General features: G+C 51.0%; 6 protein-coding genes across 6 annotated transcripts; 3 read left to right on the plus strand and 3 right to left on the minus strand.

Moving 5' to 3' along the window:
* Positions 1 to 11: 11 nt before the first annotated feature.
* On the minus strand, positions 12 to 1020 carry CTAM01_16916 (uncharacterized protein; the record flags this gene model as incomplete). Its single annotated transcript, XM_060532908.1, has 3 exons — positions 12 to 146; positions 203 to 846; positions 945 to 1020. Coding segments are annotated over 3 exons (855 nt in total), but the record flags the coding sequence as incomplete, so codon positions are not given.
* A 423-nt stretch (positions 1021 to 1443) lies between these two features.
* Positions 1444 to 2702, plus strand: CTAM01_16917 (uncharacterized protein; the record flags this gene model as incomplete). The annotated part of the gene is made up of 3 exons (XM_060532909.1): positions 1444 to 2404; positions 2534 to 2616; positions 2673 to 2702. The coding sequence occupies 3 exons, from the start codon at positions 1444 to 1446 to the stop codon at positions 2700 to 2702; spliced, it is 1074 nt and encodes a 357-aa protein (XP_060372510.1).
* Positions 2703 to 7378: 4676 nt separating this feature from the next.
* CTAM01_16918 (zinc knuckle) lies at positions 7379 to 9313 on the minus strand (the record flags this gene model as incomplete). The annotated part of the gene is made up of 2 exons (XM_060532910.1): positions 7379 to 9019; positions 9098 to 9313. 2 exons carry the CDS (start codon positions 9311 to 9313, stop codon positions 7379 to 7381), a joined length of 1857 nt encoding a protein of 618 aa, XP_060372511.1.
* A 507-nt stretch (positions 9314 to 9820) lies between these two features.
* CTAM01_16919 (uncharacterized protein) lies at positions 9821 to 9949 on the minus strand (the record flags this gene model as incomplete). Its single annotated transcript, XM_060532911.1, has 1 exon — positions 9821 to 9949. A coding segment is annotated over one exon (129 nt), but the record flags the coding sequence as incomplete, so codon positions are not given.
* A 551-nt stretch (positions 9950 to 10500) lies between these two features.
* On the plus strand, positions 10501 to 12132 carry CTAM01_16920 (STE/STE20/YSK protein kinase; the record flags this gene model as incomplete). Its single annotated transcript, XM_060532912.1, has 1 exon — positions 10501 to 12132. The coding sequence occupies one exon, from the start codon at positions 10501 to 10503 to the stop codon at positions 12130 to 12132; it is 1632 nt and encodes a 543-aa protein (XP_060372513.1).
* Positions 12133 to 13066: 934 nt separating this feature from the next.
* Positions 13067 to 13786, plus strand: CTAM01_16921 (uncharacterized protein; the record flags this gene model as incomplete). Its single annotated transcript, XM_060532913.1, has 2 exons — positions 13067 to 13288; positions 13448 to 13786. The coding sequence occupies 2 exons, from the start codon at positions 13067 to 13069 to the stop codon at positions 13784 to 13786; spliced, it is 561 nt and encodes a 186-aa protein (XP_060372514.1).
* Positions 13787 to 13913: the final 127 nt, after the last annotated feature.

The raw sequence follows: 13913 nt of genomic DNA on the forward strand, positions 1-13913 counted from the left end.
TTGCATGGCACTACCGACATGCGATAGGTTGATTCGGCGTTGCAAAGGGGTTCTAGGCGAAGGTGTTTATACACTGCTTGAGGTAAGCCCCAGGCAACTTGTGGTAATTGCAAGCTCTCGCCTGCAAGTACACGCATTTTCGAGCCCTAGCCACCCAAGTTAGATACTGTCAAGAATTTCCTTATCCCGAATGCTTGCGCACATCGCCTCGGGTTCGAATGAACCTGCCCAGACTGCCAAGGCATATTGTTTTCCACCAGACATCCGGCTCTTGGATGATCGCAGGTTTGCTTGACGAATTGACAAATAACAACTGTCGAATGCCAAGGTGATCACTAGAAACGTACAACCTTGCAGCTGGTGTCTGCGACAGTGGATCAAACACCAGTATATCTCTATTGTTGGTGGCTGCATTTGTCAATCGCGCAATGTATCGGGTGCCCTCGAAGTATGCGTATCGAACATATATTTTCTTTGAAAGGGCGACTTGTGATACGTTTCTCGCGAACTCGCCGCACTTTCTCTCGGCATACCAAACGGCCATTCGACGGCTGGTCTGTTGATCAAGAGCCCGAACTGCGATGTCGCTGCAGACTTCCAAAGGAAGGCGGGAGTGCGTCGCCCTTCTGATTATCGAGGCGAGCCAGGACCGTAACCAGCGGGAACGCTGGCAGTTCGCTAATTGTGATGATTCGAAGTCGGGTGCAGTCACTTCGTAGGTCTGCGAAAAGGTCTCAATGGATATTGAACTGTAGCAGTCAAGGTGACAGCCAATCCTCTTCTCGTCGTTCTGGCATCTCCCGCGACACTGAACATACTCAATTTCTTGAGAGCTGTCGAGGAAGCCTACTACACTGTATGAGTACGGCTGAGATCGCTCAGCGCCGTCTCTCCGCACTGGATCCATTAGAACTATGATACAGAAGATAAAAGAGCTACCTTACCGGCGACGATTGTGTCGCCTAGGGCGATCTGGCATCGACAAAGGCCACAAGATTGCGGAACACAGACAGACTTCATTGGGGTCTTGAGGCGTGTATATGGTGTTGCTAATTAATGATTTGATTTGATTCATTCTGTCAGACTGCCCCAGGACATTCGTTACGGTACTTGTTTCGCCCCAAGCGATCTGACTCATGCTTAACCAGAAGTATGAATAAGGCTAGCAAGGGTATCCTTATATAAGGGGATCATACACTCACTATATAGATATGGGGTTTCTTCCCATAGACATTCATTCGTCATACTCATCAATATACACAGAATGACCCCTGCCTGTCTAACTGCTGCTCGATAGTTATGAGCCCAGTAGACTCACGCAGCCTCTCTGGACTCTGAATAGCTCCAGAACTGCCACTACACCCCTGAACTATTGTCACAGTAGCCAGGCGGGATTTCAGTTATTCCACGAGTATCAAAACATCAACAGTGCCATTATTGATCATGGCATCCCGTCATTCTTCCATTCGCCTTCAGGGGCAAGGAGATTGGTCAAATTGGTACACCTTCATAAGGATGAACGCCAAGGCTAATGGAGTCTGGGACTTCTGTGATCCAGAAAGATCCACCCAACCCATTGAGCCTATTAGACCTACGCTTGCGGAAGAGCCGAATGTGCAACAGCTCTCTGTCTACGAAGCACAGAGTAGAATATATCCTGAAGAACTCAAGCGTTATGAGAGACGTGTTCACGCTCTCCAGAAGACAATGAGGGATATTACAACAACGATTGAGCCATCAATGCTGTCTTGGCTTGGTGATGCAGATACGCCAAGGGAGATCCTGACGATCCTTAAGAGAAGGTATCAACGGACCCCTGAGGCTGAGAAGATCTTAGCGTATAAGAACTACCGAGATCATCTCATTCGAATCAAGCGGTCCAACACCACGGATTGGATCCAGACGTGTGAGACTTACCTCACAAAGGCCGTCAGACTTGGCTGTGAAGAGATGAGCGTTACTCATCAACAAGTAACCCTTCTCACCACTTTGAAGGCAGTCTACCCTGACTTTGCTGCTCCACTGGCTAGGGAAACTACCAAGGAGGCAGTCGACAATATTACCACAGAGAACAGACTCTCTGGCATCACCATTCTTCATCAATTCAGAGCTTGGCTCGAGGCTGGCTATGGTGAAGACCACAATACAAGAGGAGGAGCTTATGCAACTTGGCAGCAGAAGAACGAGGAGCAATCTTCTCAGGCATCTTCCAAGGCTGCCACTTCCTCCAACCTCACGTCATCGACTGGGAAAGAAAACAGCGAGCCAGGAAAGACAATTCCAACTTGTCCCATTGATGGGAAAAGGCACTGGTATGTTGAGTGCTGGTATCTGAACCGTCAACTTCGCCCAGAAGGACTTCAGCTTAGCGCTGCCAAGGAAGCGCAGGCGACAGCTCTTCTAAGTAAGAAGACTTGGATAGCGGAGAAGATCAAGAAGTACAACGAAACCAACAACTTTTCAGTACCGCAATCAACCCATTCAACCACTTCAACCGGAAAAGTTCACCATATACGAGCAATCACACCTTCAGACTCTGATACGGACTGGTCAGACTCCCTCTGCACCCCGGAAGAACCAAACGGCAGCTGTCAGCATGTGGCGGATGGAGAAGAGGTTAGGAACGCAGTTCTCGTCGATACTGGCGCTTCTGACCCTCTATCATGGGACAGATCACGATTTCGATATCTTCAACCAGTTAAGAAGGCGTTTGACACACCCAACGGACCGATTCAAGCAATCGCCAAGGGCTCTCTCATCGTCAGAGCATTCAACCCTACGGACGTAGAATTAGAGCTTGCTATTCCCAACGCATACCTGATTCCACAGGCATCAACTACTTTGATCAGTACCATCAAGCTAGAAGAACAAGATCTTTGGTTTTCAGCAAGAAAACGATGCTTTGAGGATGGCGACGGTAACTCTGTGTATAGAGTATGGTCAAGCAATTCACAGTATCACCTTGAACGCCCACACGAGCAGTCTGGGAATTCCTTCTTCACGTCAAGCAAGAAACCAAGATCTCAGAGCAATGCAACGGGTCGTCTTTGGCATCAGAGATTAGGACACCCAAGCAAGGAGGCTCTACAGCATCTGAACAATGCATGCACAGGTGCTGGCGTTGAGAATCCACACACTGACGATTGCGAGGCTTGCCACTTAGCAAGGGCAAAGCGAATAGTTTCACGACGTTCTCCAACATACAAGACCACTTATCCTTACGAAAGGGTAAATGTGGACTTCTTTTTGATGGAAGAAGCCTATAATGGTGCAAGGGTCAACATCATTGCCACCTGTGGTCACACCAAGCACAAGCTCACGAGAGCCTTAGCCCATCGACGTCTCCTAGGTCTCCAATTCATCAAGCAGTTAGTCAAGTTCCTCAACACTCAATATGGGATCATCGTCAGGTTTATCCGTTTGGATGGAGACATGGCTCTTCAAACGAACATAGATACTTTCACTGCGGACGAAGGTATCATACTGGAGCGAACCGCACCATACACATCTGCTCAGAATGGACCAGGGGAAAGGGCTGGAGGAGTCGTGTTCAACGATTCGAGAGCAATGGGGATTGAATCCAACTTCCCGTCCGACTTATGGCCGGAGATTACAGCAGCATCAGTATACGTTGGCAACCTGACTCCGCGCAGGAAGATACATTGGAAGACACCCCAAGGCGTTCTCAACACGTGGCTCAATGCCAACAGAGGAATGAATAGGCCGGAGAAACCCTCAATTGCACACCTAAAAAGGTATGGATGCAGGGCCTACCCTCTGACGAAGGATTACCTCGCTAGCCGCCAGCGAACAGCCAAAATGGCACCAAGAGCGCATATTGGCTATCTATGTGGCTACGACAGTACCAACATCTATCGAATCTGGATCCCAGCTTTACAACAAGTATTCCGGACAAGAGATGTCACCTTCGACGAAACTATCGTCTACGACCCAGCGGTAGAAAGCTCACCAGATGACTTAGAACTGCTCAGAGCACAGGCTGGTCAGCTAGATCTAGTCGATCTCAACCTTGATATTGACCTCACGATCGAGGCAGTCATGAGTGATTCAGCCTACCTAGGGAGCATTACAAGCCCACCCGCAGCATTAGCTTCTGAATCCCGACAAGCACGACAAAGCAACTCAACAAAAAGTTGTCCAGATCAACAACCATATAACTACGGATCTGATGGCTCTGATACCAGCCTGGATATCTCTACAGCTGGGGGGATGGAAGCCACAGAACCCACCACAGACTCAAGCTCTCTGATAAATCCTTCGTCTTCCCCTGACACTACTGGAGGAGACAGAGAATCAGACCACATTTCAGATAATCAAAATTCCCACGAGGAGATTCTTGATACCATCATTGTCAGAACTGATAGTGACACCTCGCAAGACGAACAAGAAGGTCACCAGGCAAGCCAGAACGATCAAACAGAGAGGGATCTAGGTCAGCTACCTAGGGGGGCGCTAGAAACAGCGGAGGACTCCAATGAACCACTCAGTTCAACCCCGGACGTCACTTCATCTAACATGTCCACCAACATTGCCAGAAAGCGACAACAACACGATACTGCGCAAGGAGTTGATTTAGCAAACATCATTCAAGCTCCAAGGACTCGAAAACCTAGCAGGAAAGCACAGGATTACAATGATAGCGCCTACCAGAAAGGATACATGGCATACATCACCACTAATGGGTCTGCATACCACTCTGCAAGCCTGAATCACAACAACAAACGACATAAGAGAGATCTTCCTCCGCCACCTAGGAACTGGAGGGAAGCTCAACGACACCCGTTCTTCACTGACTGGAAGAAAGCCTGCGAGGCAGAACTTCAGCACCACTGGAACATCGGTACGTGGAAGAAGATCAAGTCTAGCAATGTCAACACAGAGCAACACTTCATCATACCGCTATTATGGGTTTTCACGTACAAATTCGACAAGCATGGGTACTTGCAAAAGTTCAAAGCAAGAATATGCGTTCAGGGCAATCTTCAGCCTCCTAGTGATTTAGACACCTCAGCATCGACGCTTGCAGCTAGGACTTTTAGAACCATGATGGCGCTTGGAGCCAGATTCGGTCTGAGATTCTGGCAGAAAGATGCTGTCAACGCCTTCACAAATGCATGGCTAGATGAATTGGTCTATGTCCACTATCCACCAGGCTTTGAGGAGTATGGGCAAGTTCTACTGCTTCTCCGGGCTCTTTATGGCCTCAGAAGGTCACCCCTTCTCTGGCAACGCCACATCACAAAGACGATGAAGGAAATCGGTTTTACCCAGCTTCAAGAGGATGAATGCGTCTTCATTAGAAATGGGATCCTCATCTTTGTCTTTGTGGACGACATCGTGATTGCTTTCCTACCTAGCAAGGAGGATGAGGCAAGAACACTCACTAACAAACTACAATCTCATTATCAACTAAGAGACATGGGAGATCTTCGATGGTTCCTAGGCATTAGGATCATTCGCGATCTCAACGCCAGAAAGATATGGCTCTGCCTTGACAGCTATATTGATTCACTGGTCACTAAATACAAGATTAATCCTCAAGGAGGATGGCCTCAAACACCTATGAGTCTTGAACAGCTGGTTCAATACAACGGCCAAGCTTCCAAAGAGACGATCAACAACTATCAGAGAAAAGTCGGCTCACTCAACTACGCCGCGGTGATTGGGAGACCAGACATCTCGTACACCACATCGCGACTCTCTGAATACCTTCAGAACCCGGGCCCAGACCACATCGTAGCAGCAGACAGATGTATGGCATACCTGGCTCGAACGAAAGGACTTGCAATCGAGTACGACGGATCTGCCGAAGGAAGACTCTACTGCTCCTCAGACGCTGCCTTCGCAGACGACCTCAACACTCGAAGGAGTAGTCAAGGGTATGTGACAATGCTGTTTGGAGGCCCTATCGACTGGAAAGCCACCAAACAGAAGTGTGTCGTCACCTCATCAACTGAAGCAGAGTTGATTGCTCTCACCCAGGCAACTCGAGAGTATATCGCCACGCTCAGGCTGATGAAGGAGTTAGAGATCCAACCGGACGGATTTCCAACCATACTCTGTGACAACCAACAAACTCTTCGTCTCCTCACTGCTGAGAAACCTCATCGGGTCTCGAAGCTGAAACACATCGACATTCAGAACCTATGGGCAAGGCAAGTGTGTCAGAAAGGAGATATCAACTTCCACTGGATGGATACAAACCACACTATTGCCGATGGGCTCACGAAGCCTCTCAACCGTGTTAAACACGCCGATTTCGTTCGTTCACTTCGTCTCGTTGACATCACTCACCTGCTGGGACAGGAAGAGGAGTGAAGGAGCAGACATAGCTTCAGGCAAAGCCTGAACCTAAGGGGGTGTGTCAGACTGCCCCAGGACATTCGTTACGGTACTTGTTTCGCCCCAAGCGATCTGACTCATGCTTAACCAGAAGTATGAATAAGGCTAGCAAGGGTATCCTTATATAAGGGGATCATACACTCACTATATAGATATGGGGTTTCTTCCCATAGACATTCATTCGTCATACTCATCAATATACACAGAATGACCCCTGCCTGTCTAACTGCTGCTCGATACATTCCTACTCGGTTTTGGCCGCTTTAGTCAGCAGCTATGCCCGGATAGCGGGGTTTGGCCAACAGCCAACGCGCTCCGGACGTTAATCCGCATCGCCCCACTTCGCCAGTGCAAAACACCGACCAGCTGTCTCTAAATTTCCCACTTTTGCTCTCCAACCTCAACTACCCTTGGCTGCCACCTCGTGTAGTTCGCGGTTCTCTACTAATGTACACGTGTGTCTAGGCTCTATTAAGGTCTTTCTCCTCGTACAACGGTTCAGCGTACCTACAGTCTCCCCCCAAAGTTCAGCTTGATCTGCTTTGCGACTCGATCCCGTGTTGCCCAAGGATCTCGGTCTGTTCTATGAATCTGATTGCCTTGGCGGCTGCTTTGCGCTTGTTCAGTATGACCCGGAGATTGTGTCGTCCTGGGAGGGTTCCGAATTTCTGGCACCGGAGTTGTCGGAATCTGCGGCATCGCAGCAGGATGTGCGATACCGTTTGCCGTCCTTCCCGGCATGGGCAGTTGGCGTTGGTGATGCCCGGTACTCTTCGGTTGAAGAGGAAGTCCTGGAGCCCGATCTTTTCCGTGCGCATCTGAACCAGGACTGCGCTCTGGCGTTTACTGAGGCCTTCGTGGAGTTCGAGGACCTTCTTTGTCGGCTTCGGCGTGAGACGGAACGATGTTCTCCCTCGTGTCTCGGTTTCCCATTTGGTTTGCCACGTGTGGTGGGACTGTTTATGCGACCATGTCTTGACTGTCAACCTGAGTTTGAACAAGACTCTCGGCTTGTCTACCCTGGAACCTGTCTGTCCGTCTGGCCTCCATCCCGTCGCCTCCTTGGCGGCGATGTCTGCTGCTTCGTTGCCCTGGATGCCGATGTGGGCAGGTACCCATCGGAGCTCGACTTCGAGTCCCTGTTCTCGGAGGGCTTGTGTCTTTTCTGCGATGGCCTTGAGAATCGTGTGAAGTGGGTAAGCTGGTACTTTTCGGGCGCGAAGACGGACGCATGAGTGAGAGCCCACGTCTCGGCTTTCCGAAGCGCTTCTTGGAGCTTCTGGCAGGTTTCCTCCGTGCTGTCTCCCACGGCAAGGATCGCCACGTCGTCGATGAAGCCGGTGGCTTTCGTGTCTCCGGTCTCATTGCAGCTATCCAAGAGATCCGCGTTGTAGAAGAGGTAGAGTATCGGCGAAAGGGGCGACCCTTGTGGGATGCCGGTGTCGAGTCTGTAGGTCTCGGATCGGAATCCGTCCACGTGGATCTCCGTCTCTCGGCATCCGAGGAAACTGGCAACCCAACGCACCGTCGCTTCGTCGATCCGCCTCTTCCGCAGGTTGTGCAGGAGTCGGCGGTGCGAAACGTTATCGAAGGCGCCTGACACGTCCAGGAGAAGTAGGCTTGCTACCATTCCCTGTCCTGAACCCCAGGCTTCGTATATCCTATCCACGATTTGGTGCAGTGCGTGTTCCGTCGACCGACGTCTTCTCCCGCCCATGTGGCTATCTGGCAGCAATCCGTGTGTTTCGGCAAGGTAGCTCAGTCTCCTCGCTATGATGGCATCCATGATCTTGCCCACCGTGTTCAGGAGGGCTATCGGCCTGTATGCTTTGGGCACTGTGTAGTTGTCTTTGCCTGGCTTCCTGAGTACCACCGTGGTGGACTTTCTGAAGTGTTGTGGACAATATCCTAGTCGGAGGCTCTGATTGAATATGCGGACGAGATATGGCGTGATCCAAGGTCTCGCCACTTGGAGTGCCAGGTTGGTGATGCCGTCGGGGCCCGGGGCCTTCATCGGTGCTGCTTCCTGGATGGCATCCTCTACTTCGCTTTCCGACACTGGCGGCAGGCCAATCTGGTTGCTGTACGATGCGTTGTCGATGTCTTCGAGATTTGCCTCGGGTGGCGGGAGGAAGAAGGTCTCCTTGAAGAGTGCAGCTTTCTCTTCGGGCGTTGCGGCGACCTGAGACGTGTTGGGGTTCCTGATTTCCGGCGTAACGGTCGGCGGCTGGCTCTGTCTGTTCCGGGCCCATTTGGCGATCTTCCACAGCGATCTAGGTGACTCGGCCGCTGTTTCCACTGCTTCGCGATGTGCTTGTTGAAGAGCTTTCTTGATGATGCGGCCTTTCTTGTTGCGTGCTGTTCTGTATGCCTCCCAGCTCTCCTCTGTCTGTCGCTCGCTGTGGTCGCGGCGGAATCGTTTCGTCTCGGCCAGGATGGCTGCGCACTGCTCGTCCCAGCCTCTCCTGGATTTTGGCGAAAGGGTGCTGGTCGGGACCGCGGTTTTGATAGCGACTGAGAGGGCGTCTATGGTTTTCCCTACGTATCCGTCGAGCGCTGCCTTCGTTCTTGGTCTTCGTAGCTGCGGCAACGATCCACGGAGAGTCTCGATAAATGTTTCCTTATCAATAGCTTTCCACTTTCGTTTCTCCTCTCGCTATAGCTCGGTCATTGCTAGGTGCAGCGACGTTGCTATGGGTAGATGATCGGAGTCGTGGTCGATGTTGTTGTCTACTTCGCATCTGATCATTCGGTCAACGAGACCTAGGGTAACAAGACAGAGGTCGATAGTTGTCCGGTGATCTCCTTCTTCAGCCTCCCCACAGCTCATGGTGTAGGTTGAAGTCACCGACGACGATTTGCTCAACGTGCTGGTGTGTTTCCAGTGTTGTTCGTAGCTGCTGTAGGACCGGCTGTCGATCTTCCTCCCTCGTTGACGGTTCGTACACATTGTGTAGCGCCAGGCTTGTTTCAGTACAGTCGTCTATTGCGGTAGTCGGAGTGCAGAGATCTCTGCTGTTCTCCCTAATTTGCCATCGAGAGTGGTCGAGCTTCTTGTTGACAAAGAAGCAGACCCTGGCCGGTCCTCTTCCCTCGCTAGAGGGGTAGGACAGATGAATCGGTCATTGGCCGGATGGTGGGTTGTTGCGCTGTAGGGGTTCCTCCATGGTTCCTATATAGCGATGATGTCGTAGTTGTCGATGCTCAGATCACGGAGGAGCGTCGCCACGACTGTATTCTTCGACTGTCTTACGTTGTATTGTAGTATTGTAAGTGTGTGTTGTGCGTTCATTCGCTGTCGTCGACTACAATCTCCATCGCTGTACTGTCGTTTGTCATCTGTGTGTTGGGTTCGAGCGCCTCAAGTGCTCTTCACGATCGGACGATCGTGCGCTTCGGGCGCGTGGTCTCCGCAGCTACGGTGATCAGCGCCTCCGATTCCTCGGTAGCTGTCGGGTTAGGACTCTTTTGGATCTTCCTCGTCGGGAACCTGCTCCGGCTTGGTCGGTTTCCCTGGGATTGGCCTGGTTCCAACGTCGGCCGTATGGTCCTCGGGTTCGGCCTGGTCCAGGTTGCCTTTGTGAGAAATAGACTACAGAAACGAAGTGCTTTTCTGACGTTGCATAAGTATTCGTCCTTTCGTGGAATCCACGTTCGATATTGGATCGCAACCGGACTTAAGTATTTCCTTTCCGATCTCGATATTCCCGACCGTGGGGTAAGATTCGCGAATAGCTCACGTGAGCGAGCCAATCGAACTCTTACGCATGAAACCAAAATTAACCCCCTAAGTGACACTGGAGCTCCGCCTGCTTTCCAGACAAATGCTACTTATTGGGGTGCCGCCCTGAGCACAACTAACTATCAGCCGTGTCAAACTTCCACGTCATCACACCCCAGAATACACCGAGCCCATCGAAATCCAAACTCAACCGTCAATACTGAAGTGGAACGGTTGGTCCCTTTTATTCCGGTGAAGCTCGTTAACAGCCTGATTATTCTAAGGAAGAAACTGATCTTCCTTAAAGAACGTCGCCCTCGAGCCCGCAGGATAACCGCTACCCCACTGTTGTCCACCGTGACTATTACGTCGAATCATTCAATCCTATCGTCCTCTCAGACTTCTCAATTCGAACGATGCTGCAACTGCAGCGTGCTTCTGTCGATTTCTCGGCGACAAAGCAGAAAGCCGTTGACGACGCGAAGAGGGCGCAGATATCCATTGCTAAGCTATGCGCCGCTGCTGGCGAACATCCACCGCCGTACGTGCTATCAGAGCTTATCGGCAAGGGAAGCTTTGGCCGTGTGTATAAGGCGACGGGCCCAGCGCCAGGTCAAGTCGTCGCCGTCAAAATTATCAGCATTGAGGAAGGAGACTCGCTAGAGCCAGGTGCGGCAGATACGTTGAGCGATATTCTCAAAGAGGTAAATACCTTGAAGCGGCTGAGAAACAGCGGAGCGAAAAATATCAACGCAGTCATCGACACTCTGCTCGTCGGACACTCAGTATGGATGATCACGGAGTATTGCGCCGGTGGTAGTGTAGCGTCACTCATGCGACCGACTGGCGGGCTTCCTGAGAAATGGATCGTCCCGATTCTTCGCGAGGTCGCCGAGGCAATCTATTGGGTCCATCAGGAAGGCATCATTCACCGCGATATCAAATGTGCCAATGTCCTCGTCACCGAGCTCGGGGGAGTCCAGCTTTGCGACTTCGGCGTGGCGGGAATCATTGAGACGCGGTTCGATAAGAGAAGAACAGTGACAGGGACGTTGCAATGGATGGCTCCTGAATTATTCGACACCACTGTGTCGTACGGCATGGAGGTTGATATTTGGGCTTTCGGATCTATGGCTTATGAGGTTGCCTCCGGGTTACCACCAAACGCAACCACAAGGATCGATATTCCTCGCTTCGGCTCCTATTTAAAACAGAACTGTCCTCGTTTGGAGGGTGATCACTACTCATCCCAGCTCAAGGATCTCGTTGCTTACTGCATGGTCGAGGATCCAAAATTACGACCTCACATACAACAAATACAGACACACCCGTACATCTACAACACAAGTGAGAAATACCCGGCTGCTTCACTCTCTAGGCTTGTGGGCGCCTACAAGGCTTGGGAGGCACAGGGAGGCAGCAGACAATCCTTATTCTCGGCGGGTGGTGCTCAAGGACCTCCAAACGATCTGTCTTTCACCCCGAACGATGAATGGGTTTTCCATGACAATAGCGGCTTAGACCAGTCTGGACTCGACGATGCAGAAACCATATACGAAGTCTACGGCCCTGAGCTCAGTGTTCACCAGTCGCCTCTATTGCACCCTCATCGTCGTCGTCACCTGCCACCGAATATGAAAGCATTCAAAGCCCCATTGGAGAAGCTTTTCGATCCTCATACCATCTCTAACTACGCCGACCACGCCCGTGCTGTCTATACAAGAACAACCTTATCCGACCTACCCCTTCGGAACGACGACTCAGCGCACTTAACTGTTCGCGAATCATTAATCGACCTTGATGCATCGTGGATCGATTCCGCACCGGCGCAGGTCAATGACCTTCATACAATCAAGGTCAGACCGCGTTCCGCTGATGCGACAGATGTAAATCGCCGAACTCAGGATTGGACTTTTCCCGCGGTTTTCCCAGCTTCTGCGAGACTGGATCTGTCGTCCTCCGATTCAAGGTTTTCAGACACAAGTACAATCAAGAAGGTTGATTGGAGCGAACCGGATAACTCTACGAAACGCCGGACGCAAGACTGAGTCTTTCCGGGCTTTGTACCCCCCGCCGAAATTCAAACCCTGTCGTGTGGCACGGATGGCACCTATATACCCACTAAATTTAGTCGAATGTCCGCCCTGAGTCTGATCGATCTTGACGCTAGCATTGCGCCGACATCTATGGACCGCCCTTCTACTGCAGTTTCGGATGCTACCTCGAATGGTTCAGAAAATGCTCATACACCCTTTGAATTTGAATCGCACGCAAATGGACCAGAGGGTGCCGCAACAGACCGAGAGCCGTCGATATATGTGTCTGATAGTGATGGTTCAAGCCATGAGCTATCCATAGACGTGCCCGACGGCATCGATGTATCTTGCCCACAAAGTGTACAATCGAATGATCCTAGCGCCATGCCGGATAACACTGGTCAGGCTTCTAGTGTACCATTTGTGAACCAGGAGAGGATCCTTCCACAAGCACCATATTCAGTTTCGCAGAACGTGATGCAAGGAATTAGCTCACCGGATGAGGTCAAAGATGAGCTACGTCGAATGATTTCTTGTTTGGGGGAACATCTTCAGGCTGCGAATGATTTCATGGGAGCACTGCCTGTCCGTCAATCTGGATGTCGAGGGAGCCATGTTCGAGCATATCTCGTTACCCATGCAACTGAACACTCGATAATGTATGACCTTCGACCTGATTGATCAATTCTGAGTCCGGTACTTTGTCGTCAATGAAATTCTGAAGCCACCCGCAACTCTTATCAGATGCAGACTTATGCAGCCACGGCTTTCGAAGCGCCATGTAGACTGTTGTCTAGCTGGGGAGCATTGTGCCACGAAGAACCGCTCTTAAGTGCTGCAATTTCGAACGAAAATACGACTGAGGGCGGGCATTGAGTCCTTTGGCGCCTAGCGAAGTCCCTTTGTAGTAGAGCCTGCATGCCGCACGGTGTTCGACGATATAGGCATGAGGTCCAGCGCGTCACCTGCTTCAGCTCAAGCCGAGACCGGCAGGAGACAGAAGAAAGAAACGTATGCGGATCTGGTATACAAGGCGCTCATCAGCCAAGACGCACATCAAATGACGTTAAAGGACCTCTATCAGTGGTTCATAGATAACACCGAGAAGCCAAAAGAACGGCAACGAGGCTGGAAGAATAGTGTCCGCTCCAACCTTAGTCTGAACCAGGTTAGTTCTTATGTTTGCATCCTACTCGGATTGCCTCCAGAATCTTTCTCTGTTTTTCTGCTTTTCCGTTTTTCAGAAACTAGAAAGAAGACAGAAACGAAAAGTGACAGCGCCTGCGTACGTCCATAGAAGCGAAATTGGTTAACGTTGTTCGCTTAGGCATTCCAACGACTTGAAGGCAAAACGTCTTGCTGGAGTCTCGCAGCTTGTTTCGTAGAGGGCATTCGTCCAACGCATAACTACCGAAACTCCCGAAGGAGAAACAACCCCGTCATGTCGACCAAGAAAAACAGAATGGTGGTCCCTAAACCTCTGGTCTCGAGGATTCGCAAGGCCCGGAGCAAGAACCTCAGACGTCCCGCAAGCCGTATCGACCCCCAATCTTCAGATGGCGTCTCGTCCCACTCGTTACAAAATCAACTGTTGGCCGAGCACATCCCTGACTTCCAGAAATGGGGTTCCACAGCCACCATCCAGGCTTCCTATTCTATGATGTGAGATGCAGCATGGCCTCTTGGGGGTTCCAAGTATGAGCCTGCGTGGATCGATTTGGAGACGCATCTGCCATGGTGCTGTGCGTTTTCCCCTTCCCTTGGGCTGTGGTAAACCCTACTCCTAAAGGCAA

The sequence above is a fragment of the Colletotrichum tamarilloi genome (genome assembly GCF_030869305.1).
Source record: "Colletotrichum tamarilloi strain Tom-12 chromosome Unknown Scaffold_283.1, whole genome shotgun sequence".
Taxonomy (NCBI): domain Eukaryota; kingdom Fungi; phylum Ascomycota; class Sordariomycetes; order Glomerellales; family Glomerellaceae; genus Colletotrichum; species Colletotrichum tamarilloi.